The 17,971-nt window shown below is 51.5% G+C and overlaps 1 protein-coding gene across 1 annotated transcript in view; it reads left to right on the top strand.

Annotated features, from left to right (window-relative positions):
- Positions 1-17,971, top strand: part of LOC133354700 (hemicentin-1-like) — a 132,079-nt gene that overhangs the window by 11,761 nt on the left and 102,347 nt on the right. The window contains 4 exon segments of the mRNA XM_061571753.1: positions 2,885-2,955; positions 8,114-8,272; positions 9,200-9,322; positions 17,614-17,785. Of these exon segments, the coding sequence (XP_061427737.1) occupies positions 2,885-2,955; positions 8,114-8,272; positions 9,200-9,322; positions 17,614-17,785 (525 nt within the window).

Genomic DNA, 17,971 nt, shown 5'->3' with positions numbered 1-17,971 from the left:
CGCACGTTTAATCAACGTCCGCACAAAATGCAGCAAGCGCAGCATTATTATTTTGGCGTTACATGATTTAACATTCCTGAGTAAGGGCTCAACATTCGTCCGTTGAGCAAATCGTTTCTGGAAGTTTGACAGTTTGTTATGATTTTTGTTGTTGTTGCCGCGTATCGTATTGTGTTGTGGCAACGTCCAACATTTGCCCTCTGGGTAATAAATCCAGAGATCTGGAAAGAATCATTTTTTTGTTGAAATAATGTGGGGCTTTTTTTTTGTTCGTTTCTTTTAAAGGCATGAAATCAGCTAAATGTACGGTTAAAAAACACGAGAACGCGTGAACTTGTGACTTTGTTGAGATGCTACTGGAATTCCACGTGGCTAAACGGTGCCGTTGTGTTTTTTGTTGTTGGGACGTCTCGTTTTTTTCTCCTGCAAATTTACCGTGCGACGGACGGCTTTCAAATGATGGCAGATTGTGGCATCTGAGAGCAATTACTGCGGCCACTCCCAGTCAGCAAAACTGCCGAGAAGAGATTCGAATCTGTGGGCTGCCGTGAGGCCCACGGGTGAAAAAACAGTCTGGTTGGAGAAAGCTCTGCGTACAGTACTCAGGATGTGAGCGATTGACACGCGTAGCTCACAGCGGACACACAGACACACTGCTCACAGCTTAGACTACTTATAAACTTAGACTACTTCCGCAACAAGAAAAAAATCAAGTCGTTTCTTATTTGAAATAGGCTGTAAAAGATACATTGCAGGAAGTAACAACAATTACTGCTGTCGGAAGTTGAGGAATATTAAGGGGGATTAAATGAGTCATGTTTGTAAAATAAAATTTTATAGGATGCTTGTGGGTGCTTTAAAATCCGTTTTTTTTACAACGACACAATTAAGTTGTGTGGCACAGAATACGAGCTTGGGCCCTGGCGTTTCTCTCATACAATTTGTTGTTTTAATACAGAACAGCCAGTCCCGTTTGACTCGCTTGCAAGTTTGCGGTGACAAAACTCAAGCCGAGAATCGAGCGCCGCACCTGGCATGAAGACATTGTTACAACAGAAGTCAAACATTCAACGTGTATCCCTTTACCCGTTGCGTGGGGCAGGGGCCACGGATCTACACCAGCCACCTTCAATCCACTGCCGGATGGAGGGCCTCCATAAGACACCGCCGCCACAATCTTAAGCCTGTGGTGGCAATTCCGCATTCCCATTGTGAGAGCCAGCCTCTCCGTAGCATGATCACTGTTGACTTCCCCAAAGTGGTACTCATTTTGTAGGCACGGGCGGGATGATAGGTTGCAGTTGACCACCATCCAAATACCCCAATCGGTCAGTGGTCAACTGACCGGTCAAGGCACCTGTAAATAAGTGTGACTGTTCCTGCCGATGCGGGGAAGGAACCCCATCTCTACTGTCTGCAGTTATGATTGGGGTTTGGGTTTCGTGTTTTCGGGCTAAGGGTTGGGGTTAGGGGTTAAGAGTTAGGATTAGGGTTTAGGGTTATCGAGGCTAGGGTTCGGTGTTAAGGATCGGTTTTAGCGTCCGAGTATAAATTTATAGTGGTTCTCAAACTTCCATTTCTTATCACCGTATCTGCACCCCCCCACATCACCCCCCCCTACATCACCCCCCCCCACATCACCCCCCACATCACCACCCCCAAATCACCCTCCCCACATCACCCCCCCCCAAATCAGCCCCCCCACATCACCCCCTTACATCACCCTCTCCCCCACATTACCCTCCCCCCCACATCACCCCCCTACTTTACCCCCCCTACATCACCCCCCCCCCACACACATCACCTCCCCCCCCACACATCACCCCCCCCTACTTTACCCTTCCTACATCACCCCCCCCCCCACATCATCTCCCCCCGCAAATCACCCCCCCCCCGCACATCACCCCCCCCCCGCACATCACCCCCCCCCCGACCCCCCCCCGCACATCACCCCCCCCCCGCACATCACCCCCCCCCCGCACATCACCCCCCCCCCGCACATCACCCCCCCCCCGCACATCACCCCCCCCCCGCACATCACCCCCCCCCCCCGCACATCACCCCCCCCCCCCCGCACATCACCCCCCCCCCCCCGCACATCACCCCCCCCCCCGCACAATCACCCCCCCCCCCGCACATCACCCCCCCCCCCGCACATCACCCCCCCCCCCCGCACATCACCCCCCCCCCCCCGCACATCACCCCCCCCCCCCGCACATCACCCCCCCCCCGCACCACCCCCCCCCCCGCACATCACCCCCCCCCCCCGCACATCACCCCCCCCCCCCGCACATCACCCCCCCCCCCCCCGCACATCACCCCCCCCCCCCGCACATCACCCCCCCCCACATCACCCCCCCCCGCACATCACCCCCCACATCTGCACTATGGCCACGCGTGTTTGGTGTCCCACACCGGGCAGGCACACGCCCCCCCTCCAATCGAGCCTGCCGGCACGGGTCCCCCGTCTGGTCGAGGCAGTTATCCCTGCCCGGAGATCTCCTCCTCCTGGTGAGGAGCCTTCATTCCGTCGGCGGCCTGCCACCTGTGGAGGCAGCGATTGCTACCATGTGCTGGCGTGGGTGGCCACATTCACGACCTCGGAGCGTTCACGCGGATCACAATGGGTTCATTATTGGCGGCGTCGTGATGATCATCAACCGCTCAAGTGAATCGGGTTTCCTAACACAGCTAAAGGGAACACCTGCGACTTTCTTGATTGGGATTTGCAGCAGCAGCAACAACATCACCCACGACTATGAAAACTTGGCAGGATCCTCCTGAAAATGAGTCTTGAGGCTCAGCAAGGCTTTCCTGGGTAAACAAGCTACAGCGATAATAAGAATACTAATTTTGGTTTGCGTTGTGTGACCTTCGCCTGCAGACGTGGGGCCCGCCAGCATCACCACCGACCCGGAGCGGTTCCAGCAGGACTTGCGAGACCTCTACGTGCAGGTAGAGATCGGAAAGAGTGCTGACATACAGAGTGGGAGCAACGTGGACCGCCAGAACAAACACCCCCTTCGAGACCAAAGCATGGCACCTCGCTGGCTTGGACAAGTCCTCCAAGCAGACACTTGCCACAGTGCGCTTTAACACGTAGGCTTTCGCGACCAATATCATCTATTATAGAGGTTTTTTTTGGGGTTAGATCGCGTAAATATATAAATGTGTCGTTAAAACCCACCACCACCCGACACAGCCAACTAGTAAGGGTTGTCACGTAAACAGAACGTGGCCAAATTTCGATGTAAAGCTTTCGTGACTGCAGGGATTCATCTTCTTGGTTTTTTCGGTAAAGTCACATACAATGGAAATAATAAAATAATAAAAATAAAACATAATAAAATAATTCTCATAACGTTTCGGCCACAACGCAAGCAGCCGTCCTCAGGTGAAGAACAGGTCTATTATTTCCATTCTACGTGACTTTACTGAAAGAACGTGGCCAATTCGTCACCAGTACAGCACACCGGTGTGTTGGAGAGCCAAGCCACAACATTTACAATCTACGACGTTTCGCCAGTGATTACAACCAGCTTCATCAGGCGACAGCCAGATTCGTGGAGAAGTCCAGCTGTTTCATTCCCTATATTTAGCAGGATGGCTCAGTGGTAACTCTCCAACCTCGCAGAAAGGAGGTCCTGTGTTCAACTCCTAACTCAGGAGATTCTCTCTGTGTGGAGTTTGTGTGTTCTCCCCTCCCTTGCCGCATGGGTTTCCATATACAATGTCACCGGTGTTTGGCAAAACATCCCGATGCTTAAAAATTACCTGTAATTTCTCAGCTGGGATTACTCGTGGACACGCAGTCCACCCCCCCCCCACCCCCCTTTTGTGGAAACTTGGCTGGATAATAACGAGAAGGTCAAACGACAGAGCGTGTGCTCTCCGTGTAAGGCTTCCACGATGCCAAAGACCTTGTCGTTGAAACTTAAAACAAAACACGTGTTGGCTAACACCATGGATAGATTCAGCGCGGAAATGTGGGGAAGACATTCGTTTTTTTTATGGAGAGCGAAGTCGATTTATTCACAAGCTTAAATTGTTTAACTAGGTGAGGGCTCGGGAGACGAGGATATGTTTTGCAAGACTCATTTGGTCTCGATCACTAACAAAGACAGGAAATACTTAATGATGTATTATTTAAAAAAACGTAGAAAAATATACTTGATAATAGTGAGATTGGTAGCATTTTTTTTCATTGATAGGAATCGTAACTAGTCTTGATTGTCTGTCTTGATGGATGATCGATCCGATTCAATTGTTTGCAAATCCTCTGGACCACAGCCCGAAACCGCCTCCACACAAGTCATGGCAGCAGATGGCGGACACTTTGATGCTGATGAACTGATGATCCTGATGATGATGCTGATGATGATGATGCTGATGATGCTGATGATGATGCTGATGATGATGCTGCTGATGATGATGCTGATGCTGATGATGCTGATGATGCTGATGATACTGATGATGATGCTGATTATGCTGCTGATCATAATGATCGTGCTCCTGATGATGATTATGCTGCTGATGCTGCTGCTGCTGATGATGATGTTGATGATGACGCTGCTGATGATAATGATGCTGCTGATGATGATGATCCTGATGATGCCGATGCTGCTGCTGATGATGATGCTGCTTATGATGATGATGATGCACATATGGAAAAGTAAAAACTATCCGGTCTGCAGAGACTGTGGTCACCCAGAACACAGCCATGGGGCACCGAACGGTTCAACGCCCAATTCCCAAACACGAAGGAGGAGGAGGAGGCTTAATCACAGCAGCGATGGTTCATTCACCACTCCGCTGCTGCTGACGCAATCATCATCGGGCTCATCCACCACCCCCCATGTAGAATCACAGCGGCTGTTCTACACCAACGGGCAGCTGTACGAAATGAGATGATCGATCTGTCATTCTGGCTACAACTATGAATTGGCAAATGATTTCACTGAAGAACTTCTCTTAAGCTAACCTAGCTCAATCTCCAAGACTCTTGTTCGGGAGGAGTTGAGGTTCTGTAATGTTTGGCCGAGGTCTTTGAAATCGTTAATTTTATGTTGTGCGTCTGTCGCAATTGGAAGTGCAGGAAAGCAAGTAGGACTTGGGGCAATTCCCGACTTGGGTGCCCTTTCTGTGTCGAAGTTGTATGTCCCCCCCCCCCTCTTCTGCATAGGTTTCCAAAGCAAAAAAAAATCTTTGCAATATGACCGGTATTGTTCAAACAGCCCAATTTGTAGAAATTTCCCTGCACATTTCTCAAATAGGACAAAGACAAAGATCCCCCGTGTGGACTTAACAGACTGTTGGGGCAAGTGCTGTTAGCGAGCACCTCTGAAGGTCGGCACGGTGGCACACGAGGGGGTGTGTGGCCGACACCACGCTCGGCCGCCTTTGTCTCCCGAGTGGCGATGTTTGCACACCGCACCAGGTACTCGTTTGAGGCTGAGTCGACGGTGACGTCACCTTGGCGCTTGTGCCAGGCTAGGTGCACTTTGGGGCCACGTGAAGTGTCGAGGTCACAGAACGGACCCCAGGTGCCATGGGTTGACTGAATGAGATGACCGGCAGATGCACCAACCGTGCTCCCCCACTGTGCCAACTCGCTGCATTTTATCAGCACGGCGCTCAGCTCGTTGTTGTGAGAGTCGCACCTCCGTCGTTGCTGAAAGGGCGACTGCCTCCAGCCCCCCACCACACGCACCCCTGTTACCGCCGTCACTCTGACGAACCCGTTGCGCGAAGATAAGGGGCCGTCCATAAATGACGTCACGCACCTATGGGTGGGGGGGGGGTCAGACATTTGTGACGATGTGTGACGAGAAATGTGACGTAACATCGAAATGCGCAACTTTAAATAAATATAGACAACACGTTATTTTTTATAAATGTTTTCTCCTACAACATCAGAGTGCAGCGCCACATTAAATACGCACTACAATGACAATAGTTTAAAGCGATTTGAAGCATGTTTTATTTTCAAAATGGAAATATGGTTTTGGGGGGGGGGGGGCAGAGCTTTGTGACGTCATATTTGAGGGGGGGTTTTGAATTTTTGTGACGCCGTGTGACGAGGGGGGGGGGGGGGTTAAAAATCGTCAAAAATCGCGTGACGTCATTTATGGACGGCCCCTAAACGCGCGGGAGCGGCTGTCTTTTTTTTTAAAGATCCGAAATGGTTTATTTCTTTACCGAAAGAACCAAGAAGATGAATCCCTGCAGTCACGAAAGCTTTAAATCGACATTATATTTCACAAGTATTATTTTACACATCCCATCAGCCACGCGCGTCCTTCTGTTAGTGAGTTGAGTGTTTTTTTTTTCCCCCAGCAGTTTTGCATCAACACAAGCAAACATTCTGGGCCGGTTTCGACACTCTCTCTCTAACGCCATCGGTGCACGTCCGCCTCCAACTCGATTGCGATGATGGGCGAGGGGGGGAGAGGGGGGTCGGTGGGGGCGAGGGGGGGAGAAGGGCGAGATGGGGAGATGGGGCGAGAGGGGGAGATGGGGGAGAGGGGGAGATGGGGGAGAGGGGGGCGAGTTGACTGCGTTCTGCCGCGTCCTCTTCCTGCCGTGCCCCCGGGCGCGCGAGACGGCCCCCACCACCACCCCCCTCCCCTCCCGGCGTTTCGAGTTTCGGATGCGGTCGCTCGCCCACGGGCGACTCACCCCCCCACCACCGTCCCACCCCCGGGGCTGTGGGAACGCGCGCGTGGGCAGGGAAGTTCTTCTCCCTCCCGTCCTCCAGACCCCCCCTACCCCAGCCTCCTCCCTCGCTGCGTCTCTCTCTCTCCCATAGACTACGAGCCCGAGAGAGAGAGAGAGACCCTTGCAACGATGATGGAAGAGACTCGACGACTTGCGTAGAGGCCACGTGGCCGTCAAATGTGCTGGCGGCGAAGAGATGGGCAGCAAATGTCCAGACGGGGGGTGGGGGGTGGGGGGGCAATGCCCTGGGTCCCGTGTGAATCACGGTACCGCCACTGGCGACACTGCAGGTTCTGTGTCTGGAGCCCACGACCACCCACAGGGGTTGCCAGCCTTTTCCAACGCGGGCCAAACTCGGACATATTTCTGAGATGTCCATGGGACCCGCGGGGTGTCCGTCAAGGAAGTCCAACGCGGTGATACCGGGAACTCGGCACACATCGATTGCAGCCACCCGACACACAGGATGGGAATTCACGCTCGTGACCCACAAGCAAAGACAAAGGTCCCCCCCCCCCCGTGTAGCCTTAACGGACTGTTGGGGCAAGTGCCGTTAGCGAGCACCTATGAAGGCCGGCACGGCACACGAGAGGGGGTGGGTGGCCAGCACCGCGCCTGACCGCCTTTGTCTCCCCAGTGGCGATGTTTACCATACACCGCACCAGGTACTCATTTGAGGCTGAGTCGACCTAGGATAGACCCACGACCGGTTTTGATAATCGTCACCAGTTTAGTTCCATTCGCGGTTAATCAACCTCGGGTAGGCCGGGTTCGTAGCGCAGCGTAGCGCTAACCACGATCCTACCGCTCCCCACCACCACCAGCACCACCCAAGATCCGTGTTCACCAGCGCAGGGCGTTACGCGGCACTCCGTGGGTCACCGCCAGAGTTTCCCGTCCCGCACAGCCGCGGCGAGGGAGCTGTGGACCATCTCGGAGCGGCTGCACCGTCTGTGTGCCACTTGTGTGGCAACGCAAAGAGCCAATGCCTGCATGCCCCCCCCCCCACAACACCCCCCACACGGCGCACGAAAAAAAATCCCCATCACAAAAAAAACCTCTCCCCTTGTCTTTACAGCAGTGTCGTATGGTTTTACAATTATTCGAAAGTGGAATGATTACTCCAGCAGAAACAACAAAGATAATTCTAGGATTGTATTCATCGGGTCTTTGACGATGATGAATGTGGAACTCCTCTGTGGTGCGTGGCTGTCGAGGGCACGTGCGGTGTGGATGATGATCTTGATGCTTGCTGCTGATGATGATGACGGTTGTGGCTATGTTGTGCTGATGCAGGGCGACGGGGATGATGGTCATGATGCTGCTGCTGCCGCCGATGATGTTGACGGCAACTGCTGATGCTGGTGATGGCTGTGGCACTGCCGTGTTGACGCAGGGTGGCGGAGATTGCCCGGAGATGAGCGTGGGAGCGGTGCGCCTGGCGCTAGATGTCTCCCTCCCGGGCTCCTTCATCTACGTGTTCACCGACGCGCGCGCCAAGGACTACCGCCTCACGGCTGACGTGCTGCAGCTCATCCAGCACAAGCAGTCGCAGGTGGGCATCGCTGGCACAGCCACCACCACCACCACGAAAAAACAAAAACAACAACAACAGTTATCACACAACTCTCGCATGACAAACAACGGCCACTACAACAACAACAACATACTTGCTGTATGTTGAACTTCTTTCGCACCGTACGTAGCCAACCGTGCTAATTGGAGGTGCGGGGGGGGGGGGGACTGCAAGCCAAAGAAACTAAACAGACAATGAACTAAACACGGCATGGGAAAAAAAACTCAACAGATTCGAAAATAACACGACTCGAAAGGAAACACGTTTAGGGCATAATCGGTGCCATTTCTGGCGACCACTCTTCACAGCACGAGAGGTGACCCATTGCCCCAAATCATCGTCTGTTTGTGTAGTTAGTTTCTCTTTTAAGGCCATCGTTATTGACGAACGCGTCGAGGGCACGTTGTCATTCGCCGCTGTTGCACCGTCGCCAATGGCAGCGCCGTCGTCCGATGTTCGCGACTGCTTGAGGTTGAACATCGCTGTCAGCCCGTACAGGGACATTGAGTAAAAAACATGTTTGTGTCTACTTGTTTGTGTTTCTCCCCCTTGCAATGGGACTTTGTAGGATGAACGTTGAGATTTATAAGGGCACGGAGTGACCAATAAGGTCTGCATTGGTCTGTACTAAGGTAGGGCACTGATAAGGGGTTGACAGGTATGTAGTAGTGAAGTGTATAGTAGCGTAGTGTATAGTGTAGTGTAGTTTATAGTAGTGTAGTGTATAGTAGTGTATTGGATGAACGTTGAGATGTATAAGGGCACAAGAGTGACAATAAGGTCTGAATTGGTCTGTACTAAGGTCGCGCTCTGATTAAGGGTTCACAGCTCTGGGTTGAATCCCCATGGAAGTGCGGTGACGGGGGTTTGGCGGCGCGCGACGTGACCCCGCGACCTCTCTGCCAGGTGGTGTTCGTTCTCACGGGTGACTGCGGGGATCAGAGCCACCCGGGGTACCGCTCCTACGAGGAGATCGCCTCCACCAGCTCGGGCCAGGTCTTCCACCTCGACAAGAAGCAAGTGAATGAGGTGGGAGTGTGCTGCGATCGGTGGGGGGGGGGTTGACCGCTCGTTTTGTCTCACCGGTGGCAACGCAAAGCATCCAGTGTAGCGCCTCGTTTGCAAGGGGCATCCGAATACCGCTGGCTCAGGGCTGTACACGGGAGATTTTCAACATTGATCGATCATCAGAAATATACCTGTTCGTGTCATCATCATCAACATCATCATCGCCACCGTCATGGCATGTGGATTCGTTTTAGGATTATACCGCGTGATGTGCTCCGGCATCTTCCTAATACCTGTGAAAATTGGATTTCATAGAGAGACACAAAAAAAAACGTGGATTTCATCGGACATCGTTGCCAACCGGCACGCGGAACGACCTGGCACGCACGGGAGGTCTGTGCATCATCACAACCGCGGGGCCCCACAGTCAACGGATGGCGTAGTTCTTGTGAGGTGCCCTTGGTCCGATGTTCCGGCAACACGAATTCCCAGAGCGTAATCATCGTGCAGAGTTGTGCAAACAGTTTAAACAGGTGATCCACATGCCACGGCAAAGCCGCCGAGGAAATTCTCGACGGCGATTAATTATTTGTCTCTCCGAAGCGTGACAACGCGTTTAATCACGAAGACACGCTGCCTGTAAGGAACTTAAAGATTTACCACATGTTAGCATGGGTGCCAAACTACCTAAACGCTACAGTGTTTTTGTTAGGCTATGCCAGATAACTTATAATGAGACTCGCATCCCCCTTGGCTCGCTTGTTGACAACTTTAATGTTGCTTCAAGTCACATTTGCTACAATTATTATCATGAGAATCATCATCAACGTAGTAATGTTTTTTCAACATCCACCCTTTTATTGAACACTCAATCACAAGTTCACTGGGTATACAAATGCGAAGCGCCGCTTTCAGTATTTACAAGACTGGATTTGTGTTGTGGTTGCCACGTTACCGTGATGTTTCTGGCGATTTGTTGTTGAGCAATCTGTTTTATTAAAGAATAACAGCACCCGTTCCATCAGCAGGGCAATTTGACGGGACCTTTGTGTTGTAACACGTGCATAGTCTCCTTTGTTGCAGCTTCGGGCTAACCGTTGTTCAAGTTTTGTTTTGGCCTTCGCAGATTGGCCAATTGCTTGAGCTACAAATATGTTCGCCCACGTCACTTTGTGTTCGAGTTTGTGTGCAGGGGGCACCGATGCACGAACGTTACGCGTGCAGAAATACAAAATTCAACTATTTAAACTATTAAATAATTTACCAGGTAAGGCCCTACTGACTTATGCAGCTATTTTTTCAGAAGCGACCTGGCCGCAAATGATGGCTCAACAAAGTTGCCATTCACTTAGAAATGTATAGCAGTCAAATACTCTAAACGCGTGACGTTGATTTTGAATGTGGAGGGAAAAACCGAAGGACCCGGAGAAAAAAATCCACGCGGCCACGGGGAGACAGACACGCAAACTCCAAATACACAGCAGGCGTCAGGGTTGGGATCGAACCCACGACCTCCTGCATGCCAGGCAAGGCAGTTAACATCTCGCCACCCTGGCGCGCCCCCACAATTATCAGCAGGGAAGCGGTTAATCAGAGCAAGTGTTTATTTTCACGCGCGCATAAACACCGGCGACCAAAAGAAAACAGCAACAGCGGCAGTGGTAGCGGCGGTGGTGGCGGTGGCGTTCAACTGTCGGGCAGCAGCTCGCGTCCGTAAGGGGGTGGGGGTTGGGAAATTTCCAGACGAAGACAAAACGTTCTGCTGGGATTTGTTCTCCGTTCCGTGCGGCTGCCAAATGTGTTTGGGATTTTGCGAAGCTCGCCGTGGTAATGCCGCGCGTGGTCGGCGAGGCAAGCTCGTCGTCGTGTGCGCGCGCGCGCGCCCGTAAGTTATGTCTCGCGATCACGCCTGTAAATTTATCCGCGCAAAGCCCCGCTGACTTTACGGAAAGCCAAACATGTGTAAAGATCAACCCCCGTCTGTGAGCATTGAGCAGACTCATGCTGCTGCGCATGTGATCGCAGAGACGTAGGCCTTTTATCATCATGTCGTCAGCTATGATCAATCCACTGTTGAATGAAGATCACCCCCACTGCAGCACCACTGCCCTCTCACGAGATTGCGATGCACCAAGCACTTGCACCTGAACCGCCGTTGTCCACCATCTATTCCGGCCATGGTGCGTCCTGGCCAAAGTCCACTCACAGTATTCATGGGTTCACCACAGTTAGTTAATTGGCAGGCCATGCGTGTCGATCAGTGCATTCGTTATTAACATCCTCCTCGAATTCGGTTACCGATTCCTGACTTTTGGAACCGTCTCTGAAAACGATAACTGGTTTCCCGATCATCGTCTAACAAGCCCGGGCACGAATGCCCCCAGATGGAGCCTCGTAGCTTGAACCTCCACCCTCCATCATCAGCGCCCGCTGTTATATCGCTCTGCGAGGCCGTGCAAATCCCACCGGGCGCACCGCTCGCCCACGGCTAACGTGCCACGGAGTTGGGGCTCAGGGAAGGGTGCACGGCAGAGGCGTTGGGGGGGGGGGGGGCTTCTGAAGGAGGAAGCGAGAGTAGAGGGTTAGGGGTTTCCCCTGCAGCAAAATGCCACCGAGTATCAAAAACAGCTTCCAAGAAGACCCGCTCAGGGCAACGAACTCCATCAACTGGGCCGCTTTGCCAGATTGGGAGTTGGGGAAGTGGGAAAGAGAGAGGCAGGGGGTGGGGTGATCCCAAGGATTGGAGGTGGCTACTCTGGCCGACGAGTGTGGCACCGGCAGTCAGGGAGATGGTAGCACCGTCATTTCAGCAGCAGCAGCCGCAGGCCTGGCGTGTTTGGGAAAACAAGACCCTGAAGCAGCAGGGGCGGGTTCCCTGGGGGATTTGCCCGAGACTCGGCACCGAGGGGCCTTAGCACGCAGCAGGGATAGGCGACGCATTGATCGGATACTGGAGTCAATGACCCCACCAGCTGGGGCCACTTTGGCTCAAAGAGCCGGCCGAGCTGGGACTGGCTGGGAGAGAGCGAGGCGGTGGCGGCGGTGGCGGCAGTGGCTGACGTTGGCTGGAGGCGCACAAAGCGAGGGAGCTCGGCCAGTTTACAGACACATCGATGGTGCAGAGGGTTTCACTGGCCAGGCAGCTCAGTTGTAGAGCGAGCTGCCCGCAATTGGAGGGTTGTGAATTCACATCCTGCCTGGGAGTTGTCTCGGCCCATCATCCCTCCGAGGTCGATAAAACTGCAAAACTACTTTGTGGGGAAGTCAATAGTTGGTTGTCTTATAGATACACTCAACACTGCCATGGGAATGAGGAATTTCCACCACTGGCTCAGGGTTCAGAATAGGAGATAAGCACTGCCCCAATCTCCGTTTGAGCAGGAAGTCATTTAGACTTTTTTTAATTCATGAAATCCTTTCCAACGAAAATGGAAAGTGGTGCTGCTGTGTGTACTGTTGCTGTCTTTGTGTTGTATTGTTGTACCATTCCCATACTTTAATCTCCTCTAGCTCCCAGCCTGTAACCTCTACCTGGATTACTCTCTCCATCATCGTCATCATTGTAAATGCGCAAACGATGAAGACCCGTTGCGCCAACCGGAGGGGTGCCCACGTGTCACTGCACTGTAGGGTTAGGCCTCCTGCAAGGTTAGGCCGATGTCACGACAGATCTCACGCTGCCTCCCATCCACAATTGCTCCTCATGCCCCACCTATTCCATACCTGTCAGCCCCTTATCAGTGCCCCTTACGTATTACAGAGCAATTCAGACCTTGTCGGTCGCCCCGTGCCCTGATGAATCTCAAAGTTCATCCTACAAAGTCCCATCACAAGGGAGAAACACAAACATAATAGCTAAATATATAGATATATATATATTTATTTCTCAATTTTCCTGCACAAGAATACGGGTAAACCGTATGGTTTAACACGTAGGCTTTCGCGACCCAAAAACCCTCTATTATGGATAAACCGTATGGATTGACAGGTAGGCTATTGTACAACGTCTTGACGTGTGGTCAGTCACGTGATATATACATCCAAGCTGCATAGCATACCACTTATTTGCGCTTCCCACGTTGGTCATTCAGACCTGACCAACACGTGGAAATTTTCTAAATAACAAAGTGAGCAATATGAAGGCGGAGGTGGCCACGTGGTGGCTTAAGGTCAGAGAACTAAGCCGGCACTGCTGCTGAGATCCTGAGTTTTGTTCTGGGCATGCGCCCGTTATTAAACTGGGTCCCCAGGTGTGGCTCGTCTCAACCTGGTCACCAATGGTCAGGTGTAACCAGAAGATGATCTCAAGCTGGTAACCGATGGTCAGGTGTAGCCCGGAGATTATCTCAGCCAGGTCACCGATGATCAGGTGGAGCCAGGAGATGATCTCAAGCTGGTCACCAATGGTCAGGTGGAGCCCAGAGATTATCTCAGCCAGGTCACCAATGGTCAGGTGGAGCCAGGAGATTATCTCAGCCAGGTCACCAATGGTCAGGTGTAGCCCGGAGATGATCTCAAGCTGGTCACCGATGGTCAGGTGGAGCCCGGAGATTATCTCAGCCAGGTCACCAATGGTCAGGTGTAGCCCGGAGATGATCTCAAGCTGGTCACCGATGGTCAGGTGTAGCCAGGAGATTATCTCAGCCAGGTCACCAATGGTCAGGTGTAGCCAGGAGATTATCTCAAGCTGGTCACCAATGGTCAGGTGGAGCCCGGAGATGGTCTCAACCTGGTCACCGATGGTCAGGTGGAGCCAGGAGATGATCTCAGCCAGGTCACCAATGGTCAGGTGGAGCCAGGAGATGGTCTCAGCCTGGTCACATCAATGCCTCCAAAAAAAACCCTGCCACGTTAAATTTGGTTTTGATTTGATTGGCTTCATCCATTTCAGACAATGTAAAATGTCGCTTTGGCTATCACGTGACAGTCTCGTGTGTTCATTTCCTCATACAGTATGTTAATTTCTGTTACTAGTAAATGGTTTAATTCCCAGGACCTTAAAAAGCCCAAAGAAAACTTTCCAGCGGCAATTCATGGTAAAAATAAACACGTGGCACAACTTATGTACATTAACTCTAATTATATTTAGCTTAACATGAAACTGAAATGACACATATAAACAAATTATCGGTAAATTGCCACAGTCTATACTTGCAGTCATAACATGATAATATGGAATTGCAAAAGTACCGACAATTTAGGTCAACAATGTGATATACCGTGAACAATCACGTCAGTGCAGGTCCGTGAAATCGGGGGCCCAGGATTAGTGCCACTAATATCAGCTGTGGCTGGGAATCGAACTCTGGGCGCCAGGTTCATAGTGTAGTGTGCTAACCATTGGGTCACCACTCACGTGGTGTGGGGAGGCCTTTGGAGAGAGAAATGTCTGCAAATTAATTATTCTTCAATATTGAAAACGATATTTCACAATGATAGATAATTTTGCATCATATTGGGTTAATGTTTCTATTTTAGGTATAATAAATAAGTCGAAGTGATTTTCTGTTCAAATGGGAACAGAGGCGATGCTTATCTCCTGTTTACAGCCCTGCGCCGGTGGTGGTAATTCCTCATTCCTATGGTGAGGCGAGTCAATCCACAGAACAAGACGACTGTTTAATACCTTCTTAAATATAATTTGTACCAGCTTGTGCCTGTTGTATATTTTAATCCTGAACATGTGCTGGAAGTTAAGTGTAGGTCAACTCCAATTCCATGTGTATCGTGATCTGACACGGATTTTCCACATAGCGCATGCCAGCTGCTCGAAGCCAGCTGTGGTGTGGCAGTATTAGCATAAATGCAATTTGACCCCAATTGCACCTGGAAATTGACAATTTGGAAAACCCAAGCCAGCTTGCCTAATGCTGGAACCTGGAGTTGAAGCACAATGCTATCCAGGGGCGTCGCGAGACACCAACAACACAGGGAGGGAGGTGACCAGGTGTTTCTTAGGTCAGAACATTGAGCCAACACCGTTGAGATTCGAGGTTTGAACAGGGCAGCTGTCCATGATTATACTGGGTTCTATAGTGAGTCAGCAGTCTCGGTCTGGCCACCCAGTGACTGCTGTGATGCCCCATGTCACGTGATGCCCCATTTCACGTGATGCCTCATCAGACGAGATGCCGGACTAATCCAGGTGAACTATTTTAAGTGAGAAAAAAAGGCTTTTCAAACCACACGTCTTCTGCCATGGTGTCCTCACGCCCACGGGGACTCGCCGGTCCATGCAAGTCAATTGGTCTGCCCTTCATCAAGATTCACCCGTAGTGTTATTTATCATGGTTATATCAAAGTGTGGATTTACCGAGAAACCTAAACCACCTGTACTAGGCTTCTCGGGAGACATACCAGGCAGCGAGAGAGGATACCTCTTCCTCCTCCACCTGCTCTGAATGATCAAAATCACAACAGTTTGGATTCCACGTGAATTGGGCCATTACACGAAGCCGTTTGAAATTGGATACGGCTTTGAGTTGATGCGCGTGCATCGTACCTGCAATTGCTTTTCACTGCTTATCCATACTGTGCTCAATCATTCACACAGTCACTCACTAACCTAATCCCTTGTTCACCCACTCATTATGCCATCAATTCACTCACTCATCCACTCACTCACCACACTGCAGGTCACAACACTTCTCTGTCTGCTTGTTTCTCTGTCTGCTTGTTTGCACACTTTATAATTTCCACCATCATATTTTTTCTTAGCTCTTAGGTTTTTTCGGTAAAGTCACGTAGGTAAAAAATTAAAATTAATAAAAGTAAAATAAAAATAAAATAAAAAATCACGACGTTTCGGAGGCAACACAAGCTTCCGTCTTCAGGTGGAACCGTCACAGCACGCTTGCTGTATTCATTTTAATTTTGTACCTACTTTACCGAAAAAACCCAAGAATATGAATCCTTGCAGTCACGGAAGCTTCAAATCTAGAATATGTTTTCTTAGCTCTTAAAATCCCCTTACTCGTTGCTAAAATATGTGTTGGGTTTTTTCTTTATCTATTACAACTTTGACAGTGCTGTTAGAGGTTGCGGTCTTCTGGGCCGCCTGTGCCCAACAACTGTGTGAGTATGTAAGCAATAAATAAATAGGTATTTAACAAGTAATAAATACACACAAACCCCACGGCGCGTGCGGCAATCCCAGCGTGTTTAACTTGCGGCGCTCCCCCTGTGAGTAACTTGCCAAGATTAATTAGGGATCCATGGATGCCCCCCTTTTGCCAATTTGCGCGTCCCTTAATTCTAAATGTCAGCAATCGGGTGCAATTAAGTTAGGCCGAGTGGAAACGTGGATTAGTTTTGTTGGTGCCGCGGCAGCGTGGATGCCCCCCCCCCCACCCCGCTTTGAACGTGATTCGTTGTGGCTCGGAATGTCTCTCCATGCCCGCGTTATGCAATAATTTAATCACTTTACATAAGCGGCCGATGGGGGAATTTGTAATTATGGAAATCTCGCGCTGGCAATGTGGTTTAATATTTGAGTTCCGTGATCTATTTTTTGGGGGGGCGGGCGGGAAGGGAAATGCCAAACATCCCCAAGAAGGAGCCTTAAGCTAATGTATATTGAGGAAAGTAAATAGTTTGCAAATTCGACTCTCCTGGTCTCTTCAGTTCTCACCCTGGTCAAACGAAATTAACTTGAAACTTAAAAAAGCATAACTCGGTGATGGCGCTGGTGAGTAAAGCAAGAGGAATCGTGGGGGGGTGTGTGGGGGTGTGTGTGGGGGTGTGGGGGGTGTGGGGGGGTGTGTGGGGGGCGTGGGGGGGTGGTATGGGGGGGGGGCAGTTATTCAACTTGGTTGGAGAGCCACAAGGAGGTTTGGTGGTGCAGGGCCCCACCGCAAGACCAAACCAGGAAGGGCTTCTTAACAATTCTGGCACTTCGCCCGATGAAGCTGGCTCTAGTCACCAGCGAAACGTCGTCCTCAAATTGTAAAGTTGTGCATTAACTCTCCCAACACACAACCGGCGTTGCTGAACGAGTAACTAATCTGGCACGTTCTGTTTACGGGACAAACCCTTTACTAATTGGCCGTGTCGGGTAGTGGTGGGTTAACGACACATTTATATTTTACCGTGATCTAACATTTATTGTGGATAATATTGGTTGCGAAAGCCTCCTCCTCCTCCTACTACTAATACTGCATATTAAACCCCCAAACCACGTGCCGGCAGAGCGCCGGCCCTCCCGGTGGCCCACTCGGTGTCGGCCGTGCCTGCCCTCCGGTTGACCTTCCCCCGTGGTCTCGCGGACGATCGCCGGGGTTGACGCCGCCTCCTCGCGGCTTCGCTTTCCGCAGGTCCTCAAGTGGGTGGAAGAGGCCGTGCAGGCCTCTAAGGTTCACCTCCTGTCCACCGACCACGAGGAGACGGGCCACCACTCCTGGACCGTGCCCTTTGACCCCAGCCTGCGGGAGGTCACCGTGTCTCTGAGCGGAGCAGCCCCCGAGGTGGAACTCTGGGACCCGAGCGGTAAGCGGGGTTGCGGGCGGCGCTGACGACGGGAGGGAGGGAGGCGGGCGGGGGTGGACAAAGCCCCGTTATTACCGTGGAGAAGGAGAAGGGCGATGTCTGTTGACGCCGGGTGCCGTAAGTTCTCACGAGTGAGGAGCGGGAGGAGGGCCTTCTCTGCCACTGCTTGGGTCCCTCCCTGTGGAT

This window comes from Lethenteron reissneri, chromosome 48, assembly GCF_015708825.2.
Source record: "Lethenteron reissneri isolate LAM-NWPU_2019-01 chromosome 48, ASM1570882v1, whole genome shotgun sequence".
Taxonomy (NCBI): Eukaryota; Metazoa; Chordata; class Hyperoartia; order Petromyzontiformes; family Petromyzontidae; genus Lethenteron; species Lethenteron reissneri.
The sequence above is the reverse complement of the archived record's forward strand: the minus strand, read 5'-3'. Positions and strand labels throughout refer to the sequence as shown.